The sequence below is a fragment of the Anolis carolinensis genome, chromosome 4 (assembly GCF_035594765.1).
Source record: "Anolis carolinensis isolate JA03-04 chromosome 4, rAnoCar3.1.pri, whole genome shotgun sequence".
Taxonomy (NCBI): Eukaryota; Metazoa; Chordata; class Lepidosauria; order Squamata; family Dactyloidae; genus Anolis; species Anolis carolinensis.
The window spans coordinates 195,998,158-196,014,607 of record NC_085844.1 but is presented as its reverse complement, the minus strand read 5'-3'; the positions used below and the strand labels follow the sequence as shown (position 1 = coordinate 196,014,607).

General features: G+C 39.2%; 3 protein-coding genes across 9 annotated transcripts in view; 2 read left to right on the top strand and 1 right to left on the bottom strand.

Annotated features, from left to right (window-relative positions):
• usp49 (ubiquitin specific peptidase 49) overlaps positions 1 to 8,590 on the top strand; it is a 50,789-nt gene extending 42,199 nt beyond the window's left edge. For 4 of the 5 annotated variants that reach the window (XM_062978491.1, XM_062978492.1, XM_062978493.1 and 1 more), the window contains exon 7: positions 707 to 8,590. In XM_062978491.1, coding sequence (XP_062834561.1) covers positions 707 to 897 — 191 coding nt within the window. In that variant the 3' untranslated portion in view covers positions 898 to 8,590. The remainder of the gene's footprint in view (positions 1 to 706) is intronic. The other variant, XM_062978495.1, reaches the window with a different exon arrangement.
• tomm6 (translocase of outer mitochondrial membrane 6) lies at positions 8,587 to 14,157 on the bottom strand. Its single transcript, XM_003220379.4, has 3 exons — positions 13,998 to 14,157; positions 9,941 to 10,045; positions 8,587 to 8,982 (listed from the first exon to the last, which is right to left on the bottom strand). Exons 1-2 carry the CDS (start codon positions 14,114 to 14,116, stop codon positions 9,949 to 9,951), a joined length of 216 nt encoding a protein of 71 aa, XP_003220427.1. The 5' UTR covers positions 14,117 to 14,157; the 3' UTR covers positions 8,587 to 8,982; positions 9,941 to 9,948.
• Positions 14,158 to 14,207: 50 nt separating this feature from the next.
• LOC100560909 (uncharacterized) overlaps positions 14,208 to 16,450 on the top strand; it is a 54,552-nt gene continuing 52,309 nt past the window's right edge. For all 3 annotated transcript variants that reach the window (XR_010005478.1, XM_016993285.2, XM_016993284.2), the window contains exon 1: positions 14,208 to 15,247. The gene's annotated coding sequence lies outside the window, so the exon portion shown is untranslated. The remainder of the gene's footprint in view (positions 15,248 to 16,450) is intronic.

Below are 16,450 nucleotides of genomic sequence, written 5' to 3'. Positions count from 1 at the left end.
TAAAAAAATCTTTGTGTTTTTTGTAATGGTGTGTCAATAATAGTGTATTTACAAGGGGCCAGAAACTGCTTTTCCTGCCTTCCTTCCCCTTTATTGTAGTGCTTCAAAACTGACCTCTATTGTGTCTTCATTTTCAATTAGCCAGGCTCTTTTTCTTCAACTTAACATCATACTGAATGAAATTGTTTTTTTCCCAATTAAGTGGTGTCTGTACTCAAGCTGTAGAAGAGTACTATTCTGATATGAAATCCACTATGACTAGAGACTACTTCTTACCCACTCAATATTTAGAGCACCTTTTATTTTGTTTATGTTAGTATGATGTATTCCCAGGGATTTGAGGAAGTCAGAATTAGAGTTATCTTTTCTTGAACATGATTCAAAAAATTGGCAAGCTAAGATCCAGAGTGCTCTCCTTTTAGAGTTGTGGCTACCTGTTGCAATCATTTATTTGTTTTCTTTGAGCATCAGAACCATAATCTGATTTTGAGAGTCTCTTATGTTTTCAAAGTGGTTTGCTTTTCAACGAATAGCGCTGCTCTTCAGGTAATATAAATTCCTCTTTCTTTTGTCCCTTCCCCTCCCATCCCTTATTTAGAATTAGTACAGATATAGGCTTTTCCCCCCTTTGGGGATGAACCCAGATAATTATGTTTTCAGATTGGTTATTTGCATTAATATACTTTGTCTTCTTTCATCTTTTTAGGGTTTTGGGTCCACTGCAATGACTCCAAACTGAATGTATGTAGTGTGGAGGAGGTATGCAAAACCCAGGCCTACATTCTTTTTTATACTCAAAGAACCGTGCAGGGCAAAGCAAGTATCTCAGAAACACAACTTCAAGCTCAGGTGCTGTCCAAACACAATGATAAAGACAGAAGATTGACACTCCCATGAGAGGAAGCATTAATATCTCAATCAGCTGGCTCATCTTTTTAAAAAAGCCTTTGGAGTTCATTCATCTTGGCAGGAACAAAATACTGCTGCAGGAATTATTTGGATCCACAGTCTGAAAAAGTGGGCCTCCTACTGTGTGGAACTCTATTCTATGAGATTGTAGCAGAACATCTATTTTTTTTAAAGACAAATGTATTTGTAAACCCGTCCCTCTTCTAAGCAAAACAAAGAGTAACAGCCTCCAGTGTCTAGGATCATTTATCTTATTTCCAAGAGAAATCTAATGTGGCGTGGAAAAATAGGTGCATTCAGACTTATGTGTACAACCAGGATACAAAGCCATCACTTTGACCACATATATAAAAATTCCTTCAAAAAAGGGATGAATAGGTACAGTGAAATCTCATTTAATCTATGCTGCCTTGGTATACTAAATGGTTCTTGCACCAATTGGTGTAAATATCTGTCACAATTATTATACAGCATCCATCTTCCTAACCCAACATAATGTGGGTGGATGGTGGTGTACTGTGCTGAAGCCCAAGTTAAAATATTCTCACCAGCAAAATGTGCTTATCAGCTCTGGTTTGTTATGTTGTGTAGCAGGCATGTCCTCTTACCTCTGTGATCTATCAACTTCAGTCTATTGAAGCTGAAATTACATAGAAATCGGAAGAATGTATCACGAGCTCCAATTTAAGTGTGTTTAAAATGGCAAAATATTTTTCTTTTCCTTTATATGTTCCAGTATCTGCTCATCAAAGAAATATTTCAATGGGAGCCACATTCTCCACTTCCCTATGTAATGATTGCAAACATTATGGGATGCCTTGATGACTTTCAAGGCTTTCATTGTGTATTAGCTGTCACGTGATGATAACTGCACCGATTAGTATGTGACTCTACTCAGTTTTGCAATGGATAATTTGGTTTCCTGTATCCGTGGCTCATTTTGTTTTTCATCTGCTGCTGTCAAAACATATCAACTCCTCTCCTATGTGCATAATAATTTTTATATGCAAAGAATGTCCAGAGGGTGTACTCATTATCACACAGATAAAGAGGGAACCATTCCTGCTAACAAAATCCTGAACTTTATTACCATTCTTCCAGTGAATTATCCCTTCTTGGTGTTTTCAAGGCAGTGAGTATTCAGTTATATTGTAAGAAGATTGTTTCTACCTAATCATCTTTCCTTCCCACATCCCCAGTTCATGGAGCTTTAGAAATTTAGTTCACCCATATCAGCCTACACTCAAGTTGTGGTGCTCTGAGCCATCCTTGTCACATGCCTTGGGTCTCCTGTGCATGGTCACTTCAACATGACTCTCAATATAATACGCCATCTATGGTTATTTTAGTTAGAGCTGTTGCTGACCTTTTATCATGACACTGTTGCAACTTGACAAAAAGGATAGACTTGGAAAATATAGATCTTTGTGTGGTTGAACAACTTGGTGCTTTTGAATTAGGAAATATAGGCTAGATATCCCACATTGTTCACTGAATTGAAGATAAAGCACATGTAATGTAGGTTTTTTTAAATTAGTCTGAGGGCAATGCCGTATAGGGAAATGGTCCTAATTGTTTTTAAGAAATAGGTCAACTTGTTGGATGTGAGTGTATGAAAGATGGCAGATCTAATTGTGCAGTTGTGATGAACAGATATCAGTGTTCACCTCACACTGATTTCTTTGGTCAGGCAAAATATAGGTACTTCAAGAAACACTTTCAGAGATAGCACAGCCTTTTTTAAATATATAAAGATAGCAGTTTCCACCTCTGTCAAAAACATAAGCTATAATGCAATGGGTTTCGTTCTCGGTATTAATTGAAAAATGTTATGGGAGGAGAATAATTGGTGTGCTAGAAATCTGCTTTCCTGGCAAATTTGAATTACTGGACCTTGAAAGATGGTCAGAGATCTGACATGTGCAGGATTTCTGATAAAACTGAATGACAAAAGAATGAAAGCAACAAAAGCATAAGGGCTTGTCTCTTCCAGCTCTTTTCTCCCAAAAAAACTTATAAAATGGAGAAAAGATTGCATAGGGTTTGCAATCTTAGACTGTATCAAACAGTGATTCCACTAGTTTGGTCTATTGTTTAAATTGGTAAGGATTAGCACAGTACAGATGTCACTTACAAGTATTGAGTATAATATATCAATATAACTGATATTCCAGAAGACTCTCCATGAGAAAGATCTTAGTAAATTCAGATTCCACTGTCTGATAGACATTGCAAAACATTGATTCAATAGAACAAGTAGAATCTATATAAATCGAGGTGCAGCATTGCAATGCATACTAAAGTGAAAACCTATTCTTCACTGGTAAACCTGTCAACTGGAAGGGGAAACTCAGCCTTTCATCAATAGGAGCCTGATATACAGAAATCAACATCTGAGAGTTTTACATGTGATCAACACCAACAAGCATTACTGTCTACACATTGCATTATTTTTAAAGAAGAGGTCGGGTAGCCTCTTTGACGGCCACTTCCCTTGAGATGATCTAGGGCAGTGGTTCTCAACCTGTGGGTCCCCAGGTGTTGTGGCCTACAACTCCCAGAAATCCCAGCCAGTTTACCAGCTGTTAGGATTTCTGGGAATTGAAGGCTAAAACATCAGGGGACCCACTGCTCAAGGGTAAGAGGCATGTGAGCAGATGGCAGGGCCAATTTATCCTCACCATCACTCTGATTTCTTTCTCCTAAGAAGCTCAAGAAAGATAGTGTTGGGTGTGGCTATCCTAAGTTAGACTCTCAATGCCTGCCACTCAAGCATACTCCTCCTTCTGTTTTCTCTTCTTCCCCTTTTTTGCTTCTTTACTCCCACTCAAGCCCACAGTTCAGAACTTGCTGCCTCAAGTATTCAAAGGCTGCAAACAGATCAAGAAAACTGGTTGTTTGGCAGCCAGCCTCAGACCACAGTGTGGTAGCTAGAAAATTTTGGTGACAAATGCCTTCTCGTGGCAGTTATAGCTAGTACAGGAAAATCAGGGTACAGATACAGAGGGCTACATATTTCATGTAACAAACACAACTACAGAGGTTCATTTAAATAGTGCACACCTACCATTCATACTCATCTTTTGACAAGTATTGCAGGAATAGGTGTGGCCTGTATTAGATATATAGAAGAGAGCATAAAAGGGAGGGGGTGTATTTGTATGCTTTAAATTTTAATGCTTTACATTTCCCAAGCAACTTAGGAGAATAGCAGCCACTTGTGTGCATAATGGAGTGCCATGTGAAAAAATGTGCAATTATCTCAATAGGGAAGGAACTATCCTTTGAACTGAGCTTGCTGTTTTCAACACTGTGAGGTTTCTGTAATAATTAGCTTTTATTTGGAAGCGATAGCGTATAGCATTTTATGCTGTTTCTTTTATACCTGTCTTCTGCAAGCAGTGCTCTTGCTATGCTGTGTACACTGTTTTAAAGTGTCCTGATTGGCAGAAAAAATAGTAATAAATGTTTCTTGACAAGTTCCATAACTTCCCATTACAATGGAAGTCTCTCAGAGTAACAGATCAGATAACGTGTCTTCCTAGACTAATTTTCCTACCACATTCCACTTGGTTGTTGCGTATGTGTTAAAGGAAGGCTGGCATGTCAGTCCAGATCTTGAAAACATATATTAATGACCAATGTGTCACTTCACTCAAAAGCCCTCACATGCTTGCAAGTGTATAATCAGGGATACTTTGACTGCATTTAAAAATTAGCTATTTTTAGGAAAACAAAAGAAAAGCTCATTCTGTGTAACTAAAACCAGCTAAAAATAAAGCTGGATGGAGCCATTTAGAATATCAAGTCTTTGAAATCTTGTTAAATCGCTCACTTGTGAACTTGATGTCAAGTTCTCAAAGATCTGTAAAACAAGCAGCCACCTATGAAAACTCCATAGTGTTGACTTATAATGCCCAGTGCTCTTTATCAGACCTCTCTTATTTCCTATCCCCTCTTGTTGAAGGCTGAACTGCATATTTTCCTAGACAAAAACAGTGCGACTTGGCCAAACTGTCATCTTCCGATTACATTTAGAGTAATGAATTCAAGTTGTGACATTGTAAACTTCTTTGTTCCCAGCCATGGCAAAACATAACTTCCATCACAGATAGCTTAATCGAGGTGTGTGTGTGTGTGTGTGTGTGTGTGTGTGAAAGCCATGAGTTTTCCATTTATAGCAGCATTCCTATGCTAAGTGTAAGGAACAGCTCTGCCATGACTTTCTGAACCACTAGTCTTTTAAAGCCAAGAAAAAATTCTCAGAACTTTCATCTCTTGGTCAAAACAAAGACACAGGTAAAATGATATTTATTTGTACTTACAAGCACAGCGTCTTAACTATAGAATTGCACCCAGCATTACCTTGTGTGTAAAAGAAAATATTACAATGTTCTTTTATTTCAGAGGCTTCCTGCAGACATTCGGTAAATATTGCTAACTTTGCCAACCAAGAATACAAATTAAGACTATTGCAGCAGGCAACTCTCAATTGTACTGCAAAGTTGAACTGTGCAGATGCACCCTTTTGTTACTTTTTGAACTATAAATGTTTTCATTCACTTCAGGGAAAGCATAACACACCTACAAATTAAAATGTATTTAAAATCGGTGTTAAATGTGTCCTATGGACTCAAAAGGAGACTTTTCCGTATAAGAGAAGTTATCTTTGGTGGAAAGGCAGCCTGTTTCTGATTGTAACATTGTTTTGTGTGCCATTTATGCCTGAGAGAAAATGTGCGAGTGTTGAATGTCAGTTAATTGTCCTGAACACAAACTGCAACAATGTTCCAACAGTATTGCTGACAATTTTTTTTAATGAACTGGGATGAAGTTTGGGGGTGGGATTAGTTTTGCCTACTGATAAAGCTTTGTGAGCAGTTTTTTTTAAAGATAAAATTGGTGCCTTGTATCTAATTACATTTTGCATGGGACACAAGTTTGAAGTTCCACCCACTCCCAAATCTGTGTCTTTACAATACTTGAGTAGCATTGTGTTTTTGGTTTTTTTTTACATTTCATATTTGTATGTGAATGGGGAAAAAGGTTCCTACCAGCAAATTGATGTATTTTACTGTACTTGTCTAAAGACTGTATTCCTAATAATGGAAATGATTTTCTTAAAAGTAGAGTATAATTTTGGTTTTTGTGTTAAATCTTTGTCAATATTTTTTTTTCAAATTAGTTTTTTTTGTCTTTAAAATAAAGTTCTTTTAACAATAATGTGGAAAGAATGCCTAGATAAACCTATTGATAAAGCAGTTTGGAATAGTGTCTTGACTCTTATGCATCAGGGCTGAACATTTTAGTCCCCCAGAGTCAGTTTTTGTTCCTGAATCCATATAGCGTTAGATCTGTATGTCCTATTCAGCCTCACTGCTACTTGAATAATTGTGAGGGTTTAAAAAAATCCTCAGATTTCAGACTTGCAATCTAAAGGTTATTTGTTTGTTTTAAATAAAAACAGCTACGTGAGATGTGGTGCTTTTTTTTTTTTTTTTAGTTTGGTCCCAGCCAGTATAAGAAAATGGAACAACCAAAACACTCCTCCATGGCTTTTTTAAGAGAGCAATTATACAGTGAGTCAAGAAATAACATGCTGTTGTTGTCAGCAGTTTGGCTCTACTCAGAATATTAGAAATCTTATAACTTATTCAATGTCAGCTTTTCTTTTTTTTAATAGTGCATAAAGTTACATTATGGCAGGGGAACTGTTCCCTTCTACAAACGTTCTGCTTCCTACTATTTCCTGTTGGGAGGACATTTGTTCAATCCTTTCTTCAAGCAGATTCAGTACTGTTCCATAGTAAATGGTAGCAAAAGTTAAATATCTGTATACAAGGATGATTAATAGACTCAGTCTACTGAATTCTTCCTTGATACCAAATTTAGTATATATTTGAATTTCTAGAGCTATTTCTTATTTTTAAATGGAGCAGTCCAAATAGAATGCAACATGGTTACTATGACATTGTTTCAATGTGTGTGTGCGGGGGCGGGGGGTTGGAATCATGGCATGTCTGTGTAGGCTCAAAATTGATAAGACTATTTCTAGTACATAATGCACTATATTCTCCAAAAGAACCTGTAAAAAGCAAGAGCTAAATATACCATTAAGGATTCAGCAGAATACTGCAATATATACTGTGGAACTTGAGTAGCAGGAGAGAAAAGTCTGCTTTCTTGAGAACTGTGCACTTTCAAACTTGCGTCAATTGAAAAACTGGAGACTAAGTCAGGTTTAGCAAGGTACAAAAACACAAAGTTGAGGGAGCTATTTTCTGAATTAATCCCCCCAGTTTTGTCTCCACTCCCTCTCTACAGAAGGCTGTCCTCATTTTACCATCCAAGTTCAATAAACATTTGCTATTCTCTTCAGTGTTTTAATTGCCAGAGTTGCAACCTACTGGTGCTAAATAAAATAGTGTGTCTTGCAGCTTCTCTTTCTAATTCCATTCAGTCCAAATGTATTCATTGAAGGCCCATCCAAGCCAATGAGGAAGAGCTATAGAAAAGCTACATAACTAAAAGTGAATATAAACATGACTTTTTAATATCCAGGTATTACTAGCTGTTCTACACCTCGTAAATAAGAACAATTATGTAATTTGGCCATCCATAATGTGTAGTATCATTAAGAACTATTTCTACTGATTAAATTCTTACATATATTTTTTTTCCTAATGCTAAATCACTCCAAATATATTTTGGAACTGTTAGAACTGTTTTCTGGCTAAGTCTGTAAATGCATATTTATGGCTGCTAGGGGTTTTTAAAGCAGGAATTTGAAAGCAAATCTTTCTGAAATTATACTTCTGGTTACTATTTGTGTTGTCAGTTAAGTTGATTCCTTCCACTCAGAGTGAATACTGTTCCTGCTGAAAGTGGTTTGCAAGATGCCAATTAGTGATAGCAGTCAGAAGATCAATACAATGCACAAATGTTTTTAGATTGCAGCAATTTATCTTTTACATTATAATGTGGATGTAATGGTTACCAACAGCTCTGTTATACCCTGATAGGAAGCTGTGGGTTGTCAAAGTTATGAACAACATTATGCTCTTACTGCAAAATGTTACATTCGTTCTTTCTTTTCTTAAATGCGACATTTCCTAGACCCTTGGCTCCAAAGTTTTGATTCAATGTTAATGGCAGCAGCAGTTTTAGTTCAATTTTATTTACACTTCCAATCAAGATACTTTTCATTCCAATATAAGAATAGATGGCTTTGATGGAAGTTTCCTTCCATTATTGAAGGAAACTTTAAAGCAGACACTGAAGTGGTAATAAAATTCTTTACGGTGCACAACACCTTGGTCTTTACTTTGTTAAAATTGTACTTTTCAATTAACTTCAGAGGCATTAAATTGCAGTCCAGGACACCAAAATGCTATGCAACATCAAATGGTTTCCTTTCCACATACAAAATGAAATCATAATTCACAACACCATACAGCCATTGTGCTGACTGAAAACTGCCCATAATTAAGGCTCACCTAGGCCTTCTAAAATGTATTTTTCCTTTGAATAGTTAATATGTCCTGCTTAAACAAAGGACTGAGGCTTGTTACTACGTTTAAGTGTGAATTATGAATCATGTTTTTATGATTTTTTGTAAATCTACTTTTTACCTTGTTTTTGTAAGCTGAAATTTCCTATTAAAAAGAAAAAGTCCAATGCACTGACATGTCTTTATTTTGCAATGTAGAAGCTGTTAAACTCAGAAAGCAATTCATTCTACAAAATAATTTTATCTTACATTTTGAATAGCTTTTGAATAGCTGACTAGCACAAAAAAGAGCAGAGCTTTAAGGACTACAATTTTACTTAGACGCCAAACTCTTTGCTCCCAAACCAGGGAAATGAACATAATGAAATGTACACATAAAACATTGCTTCAGTGTTGTCACTATTACTTCATAATTGAGTTTGCAGACCTACCGAAGCCTCTAATACTTGGAACAGAAGCAGTTTGGAAAGTAACATCTATGCAAAATGTCGTTTCAATTGCAACTCATTTTTTCATATAGCAAGATGTTCTGTTCTGACTTCAGCGAGTTCTACTTCAGAGATCTGTAATCAAATAATACAAATGATTATGCTGCTATACAATTAAAGTAACATATAGCCTTCCCATAAATTTGTAACCCCCCATGCATACAAGTCTGCTCAGCTCTTTTTTAACATTTTCTGGCAGATGTTAAATATTCATAAATACAGTAGAGTCTCACTTATCCAAGCTAAATGGGCCGGCAGAAGCTTGGATAAGCGAATATCTTGGATAATAAGGAGGGATTAAGGAAAAGCCTATTAAACATCAAATTAGGTTATGATTTTACAAATTAAGCACCCAAACATCATGTTATACAACATATTTGACAGAAAAAGTAGTTCAATACGCAGTAATGCTATGTAGTAATTACTGTATTTACAAATTTAGCACCGAAATATCATGATGTATTGAAAACATTGACTACAAAAATGGCTTGGATTATCCAGAGGCTTGGATAAGTGAGACTCTACTGTATTATGTTTCATGTACTTTCCTTCAGGTAGACTCAAAATAAATTAAACATGCAAACTACACAAGCATGTCTGCCATAGGGTTGATGAAATATAAATTAACCTAAGATATAATTTAAGGGAAGCCCAAGGCCAGGTCACACTTCCCTCTGTTGCTTGACAAGTTTTAGGTTGGGAACAAATGTTTTTCTCTAGGTTTATTCTCAAGCAAGAAGCATAAATCCACAGTTAATTCTATTCAGGATCACACATGCAAATAAAGGGCTTTTGCTAAACATAACTGACTCTGTTTCAGAGAAAAAACCATGATATGGATTCCCCCCAGAAGATCATAATCTAACAGCCTAGATCAGTAAAAAGGTTGAGTTCAAGGATTCTTTTTTTAAAAAGCACCATCATATTTATTCATATTTTCAATTAACTATTAATCTGATTGAGAAGGGACATATTCAGGATATATCTATGCCCCACCCCTCCCCGGCCACCTGCCCAAGTCTTTGCTACTTACCATCTCTGCTATGCTACCGGCTGCGGTGCCATCAAATCAATATCTGTTAAATTTCTCGCTACCCAAACTCCAACTGCAAAGAGTCCCAAATTAACAATGAGGTTCCTGCAAAAAATATAAACTGGATTTAATGATTATGACTGATATAGTTGGTTACAAATAGTTCAATTGAAGATTTCCTGTCTAAAATCATTAATGCCAAGTATGCATATAATAAAGGACACAATAATAGCTTCAGACCCTAAAACATTTCTAGTATACAAATGTATTCTAGCACACCAAGAAGTGACTGTTCTTATTTATTCTCTCTCTCTTTTTTTTTTTTTTGCTTCATATACTCATGAAGACACCCCCCCCCCCTTTCCCCCTGGTGCTCCCATGCTTATACAAAAAACACAGATTTCATTTGCTCTTGCAGTCATTCTTCCCATCCATACCTCTTCTCAGAATTGTTCAAGCTCAGGAAAAAAGGGTGCCTTGCGGGTGACCAGACATTACAGTGCTAAGCCTTGGCTCACCTTCAAAATGCAGAGCTTCCCTTTTTATAAGACTTTTTCTTAGCCAGTGATTCATCCATCAGTTATATTTCATTTGTTGCACTCTGTTCTGCTCTGGGTAAGAGTGGCCAATCAAACTAATTCGAGTTCCATAATAAATTAGTCCATTATTGTTCCTTGTTCCACTCTAGCCAGGGGTGCCTTAACCTATACTGTTGTCTTTAAGATGGGTCACTGATTGCCCCTTTCTGTACAGGCACTTTCCTTGCCAGGCTGTGAAGGCTTTGCAATTCCTCGCCTTCTCCCCTTTCCCATAATGTAACTCTCATACCCCATTTTGTGGTGTTCTTTAACCTTGTTAGTATAAGCAAAAGCAGTTCGTTCTTATCCAGAGAAGAAAGGAATCTGAATAATATGCAACTTAAGACTCTAGGTTTGAAATAATATCCAAAGATACCAGATCTGGGTTTAAACACCTTGCATGTCACTTTTATTACGCATTTAAAATCATACAACAATTTGATACCAAGGTTGCATTCATTCTCTCATTCATCCATCCTCATACTCACAACGACCCTTCCTGAAGAGTTGAGCAATTCCTCTGTAGAAGCAATGGTGACAGATGCAGAGCTGTCTCCAGCACACTCAAGTATCTGACACCCCCCCCCCCCCCCAATATCATTTTCAGGTGTATCTCAATCCGTGGTTTATGTCAGTTGTTTTCTACATTCCTTTGAGTTCTTGGTAGCCTTATTGTACTAGTCAAGATCATAGAATCATAGAATAGTAGAGTTGGAAGAGACCACATGGGCCATCCAGTCCAACCCCCTGCTAAGAAGCAGGAAATCGCATTCAAAGCACCCCCGGTTTCCTATTCAATTTTCCAGGTGCTGGTACTCCCTGTTTCATACCAGTAGGGAGGTATTCTTGCTGTCTCCAATTCATCAGGTGAAAAAGTTAATTTCATGGATCAACTATTTCTCGCTTTGATTGCCAAGTCTCCATGCCATCATGCATTGTGGTTCTCCATATGCAATAGTCTTTTTCTTGTATGTATATATGTAGCCTTCTTCTTTGTTTCTTCAGCATTTCAGCTCAAACACATATTTATCACATTCGGCTCAACATTGAACCATTCATTACATTCTAAATCAAGGAATACTCAGGTTTTGCCAGTTCCTTCTTCTGAAATACAGCCTACAGCATCCGGTATTCCTTGGTGGTCTCTCATATAAGAACTAACCAGAGCTAACTCTGCTTAGCTTCCAAATTCAGCGAGGATCTGGAGTGCTTAGGTACAGATACAATTAACTCCCATGAATTTTTCCTCTTATAAAGGTGTCCAAATTGTGGATCTGAGGACATAAATTCTATAATTTATCACATAATTATGTTGTCTATTCTACATCTCCCACTATTCAACTTCATGGAACATCCAGACATTTCTCAAAGGGACAGGTGGATTTTTTATATCCACATGTCCTCTCTTAAGAAATTTAAGTGGAAAAAAACTCGTGAAATATTGGAACTTTCCCCAAATAAAGGGTTTTTTGTTCCCTGATCATTTTTGCTGCCTGTTTCTGCAGAGCTCCATATTTTTTTTGAGATGCAACCAGAATTGTAAAACAGAATTTCAGTTATAGCTGTACTTTAGATTTGTATAATACCATATTAATTAGTGTATTAATCAAAATGGGATATCCCCCCCCCCCAAATGTGAATTGTAAGGCTAAATCATTAATTATCACATCAGGTGAAATGTCTGTAGTTCATTCCACATCAGCACTATCCAGGTCAAATCATCATTGCTGTTTGCATAACCTTATCTTGTGATAAGAAGAGCAAATGTCAGACAGAACATGGTCTTAGTTAATTATCAAGCTAGTGTGTTCTATGAACAACTTTAAAGAAAAACAAGTTTTTGAGTAAGGGGTATGTATCTAGGTAAAAGGAAGAACATATTCCTTCAAAACACTGCCCCTCACAATGGGAAGGAGAACAGATGAAGGGAAAGGAAAACACTGGGTTGCTGTGAGTTTTCCGGGCTGTATGATCATGTTCCAGAATAATTCTTTTCTGACGTTTCGGCCGCATCTATGGCAGGCATCCTCAGAGATTGTGAGGTCTGTTGGAAACTAGGCAAGTGGGGTTTATATATTTGTGGAATGTTCCGGGTGGGAGAAAGAACTCTTGTCTGCTTGAGGCAGGTGAGTAAATAGGCAGGACAGTAAATAAAGAAAACCACTCAGAAAACATGACTTTATGTCTTGTTTTAAGGTATTTATCTGGCTGTATTCTATTGTATATTGCTGGGCTTGTTCCCCATGTGAGCCACCTCAAGTCCCTTTGGGGAGATGGGGTGGGATATAAGTGTTACAGGAATTTCATCCCTGTCTTTACCTTCGGGATATTGCCAGGCCGCTATGTGGGATCACCACTCAGAGTTCGAATAGTTAGAGCAAAACACAGGTTTATTCTTACTGCAGTAGAATAGGTGGACAGACAGCATAAATATAATTAATGCAGATACCAAGCTGCCGCACCCAGCCTTTGTGCTGGGGCCTTATATATCCAACTTGTTTATCACTTAAAGTTCCTCTTTTCTCTCTAAGCGTTACAAAGTTTAGCAAGCAGCTCACTGCAAAGTTTCTCAGAACTATTTATTTATTTATTTACTTACTTACAGCATTTATATTCCACCCTTCTCACCCCGAAGGGGACTCAGGGCGGATCACATGGCACACATAACATTCAATGCCATGACACAGAACAGAGACAAGACGCAGGCTGGCCTTGAACTCATGACCTCTTGGTCAAGAGTGATTTATTGATATGTTGCAGCTGGCTTGCTTTCCAGCCTGCGCCACAGCCCGGTCCTTTGGGGAAGGCAGGCTGCATCTTAACACAAGTTGAAGCAGACACTCTTTAAAGCAGACAAGTTGGAGGCACTTTGGTTCACTGTTCCTCTCATAAGAATAAAGTTATTATTATATTATAACATAGGAATTCCAGACATGAATCAATCAGGGACAGCTAACACCCTCCCAACAGAGAATTCCTCCAGGCAGGAAGCAGCCAGACCTTGAAGCTGAAAGGTTATTTAATGCTAATCATTAATGCTAATGCCAACTGAAACATTCACACTTGCCTCAGGCAGACAAGAGTTCTTTCTCCCGCCCTGAACTTTCCACAGATATATAAACCCCACTTGCATAGTCTCCAACATACCCCACAACCTCTGAGGATGCCTGCCAAAGATGCAGGCGAAACGTCAGGAGAGAATGCTTCTGGAGCATGGCCATACAGCTGGGAAAACTCACAGCAACTCAGTGATTTCGGCCATGAAAGCCTTCGACAACACACGGAAGGAAAACAGAAAGAGGAGCAGAGCAGATGGCTGAAGGAGAGAAGATGGAAGAGGACAGAAGGGGGAGAAGGATGGGAGGAGAGATGAAGGAGAAAAGGGAGGAGGAGGAGGCGGATAGAAAAAGAAGAGGCGCCTTTCTGGCCCTTCTACTGAACCTCCCCCCGACCAGAGGCCCTGACACTCAGCCAGGTACCTTCGGAAATCGTTGCGGTCCGTGGCGAAGCGGTAGGCGCCCCGGATCCAGCTTCGAAGGCCTTCCGGCGAAACCGGCTCAGAGCTGCTGCCGCTCCCCGTTTGCACGCCGGGCGCCATGATATTCCCGCCGAGAGAACGCGCCGCTTCCGTCGCACGCCTTTTACATCAGTGCGTGGCATCCTATCCCCGGACATCATCTCCCAGAATTCCTCACTGACGGCCATCGTGGGTGAGGCTTCTGGGAGTTGAAGTTCAACAGCCCAGAGAAGGCTCCCTGTCTTTCTAATGGCGGATCTATTCCAAGCATGGGCAAACTTGGCCCCTCCAGGTGTTTTGGACTTCAACCCCCACCATTCCTCACAGCCTCAGGCCCCTTCCTTTTCCCCCTCAGCCGCTTAAGCGGGCTGTATAGCCATGTTCCAGAAACATTCTCTCCTGACGTTTCACCCACATCTATGGCAGGCATCCTCAGAGTTTGTGAGGTCTTTTGGAAACTAGGCAAGGGAGGTTTATATATCTGTGGAAGGTCCAGGATGGGAGAAAGAACTCTTGTCTATTTGAGGCAAGTGTGAATGTTACATTTGGCCACCTTGATTAGCATTGAATAGCCTTGCAACTTCAAGGTCTAGCTGCTAACTGCCTGGAGGAATTCTCTGTTGGCAGGTGTTAGCTTGCTCTTATTGATTCATGTCTGAAATTCCTCTGTTTTCTCTGTGTTGTTTACTGTGCTGATTTTAGAGTTTGTTTGTTTTTTTTAAAAAAATACTGGTCGCCTTCCATAGATGCATGGGAAATGCTAGGAAAGAATGCTTCTGGAACATGGCCATGCAGCCCGGAAAACACAGCAACTCAATGATTCCGTCCATGAAAGCCTTCGACAAAAGGTGGAGACAACTTGCATTTCTTGTGCAGTGTAGGTGGGCGGCACCCACCCAAACTCACGCCTCCAGAGGCAAAGCTGAGGAAATCTCTGAGCCCCCTTTCCTGCTGTTTATATCTTGAGAACCCACCCTCGCGCGCCTTTTGTTTCCTCGGAGTTTATTTCCTGATAGTCTTGTTTAGCGGGAACTCGTTCCTCTGGCCGGACAGTTGTTTTCCCTGCAAAAAACTCAACAAGATCCAGTCAAGTTCCAATTTCCTGATGGACTCCCACCCTTCCTGCATTTTTGGAGCCTGAGGGTGCTAAGGCCCAAATCCCTATTTTAAAAGCAAAGAGCAAAAGAAGGGCAGAAGGAAGTAGAGCTCAAGGTAAGGATCCTTCGTGATTTGGGTTCTTTCCCCCCATTAAAATGCTGCTTCTTTAAAGGGGCTGATCCTGAGAGTGCCATAGGTCCCATCTACACTGCCGTATTATCCAGTTTGAACTACATTATAATGGCCAGTCTAGACCCACATAATGCAGATTAAACTGGATTGTTTGAGTCTATGCTACTATATAATCTAGTTCAATGCAGTAAATTTGCGTTCTGAAACTGGATTATATGACAGTGTAGATGGGGCCTTAGTCTACTCAGTGGTTCCCAACCTTTGGGCCTCTGGAGAGAATACTTCTGGAACATGGCCATACTGCCCGAAAAACACACAACAACCCTGTGATCTCAGCTATGAAAGCCTTCGACAACGTTTTGGACTTCAACTCCCAGAAATCCCACCCAATTTACCAGCTGTTAGGAACTGTAGGAGCTGAAGTCCAAAACACCTGGAGCCCAAAGGTTGGGAACCACTAGTCTACACTGTAGAATTAATGCAGTTTGACACCACGTTAAATGCTAGGGAAGCACTGGAGTTGTAGTTTTACAGCTTTTGTTCTTTGCCTTCTTCGCTGGAGATTGCTGGTGCCTCACCAAAACTACAAGGAGCCTCTGGTGGCACAATGGGTTAAACCCTTGTGCCAGCAGGACTGATGACTTGAAAGTTGGGTTGCTGTTCCGTCCCCCAGGACGATGGTTTGCCTTACCTATTGGTCGTTTGTTTGTTTTCCCTCCTTTGCATTTTGTTTGAGCCTCTGGCTGCAAAAGCCTAGGAAAAGTGGCTTGGAATCTGCAATAGCTGGCTGCAGTTTTCTTTGCAGTGATTGGTCAAAGAGTGCAACATCTTAGGACCGCCCTTTTTACCAGGGTCTAGTCTCCATTTTGGAGCTTCATTCTGGCTATTGTCTTCCAACGTGCTGGAGCTGTGCAAGGCTAACTGGGACAAATCATCCTCAAAACCAGGCCAATCTAAGCCTATCCAAATTAGATAAGTATTGAATTATATTGATCTGGAATAGGAAATCTAGTTAGAGGAGCAGGGTTATTCTGTCGCTTCTAGAACTAATCTTTGCTGTAAAGATAGGGAAGGAAAGAGTTTCTCCTTCTAATATAGGCAGCGTGATTAGGGTATAGTGGTTTTATAATCACCTTTGCCTTCTGGAACCAGGGATAATTCTGCAACTAAAACCTATGGAAATTT

Bases quoted from the DNA above. Each gene is read 5' to 3' on its own strand.
- tomm6 (XM_003220379.4), bottom strand. From the start codon at position 14,116: ATGGCGCCCGGCGTGCAAACGGGGAGCGGCAGCAGCTCTGAGCCGGTT. The intron at 10,046-13,997 runs GTACCTGGCTGA...TATTTTTTGCAG, and splicing joins GACCGCAACGATTTCCGAAG to GAACCTCATTGTTAATTTGG.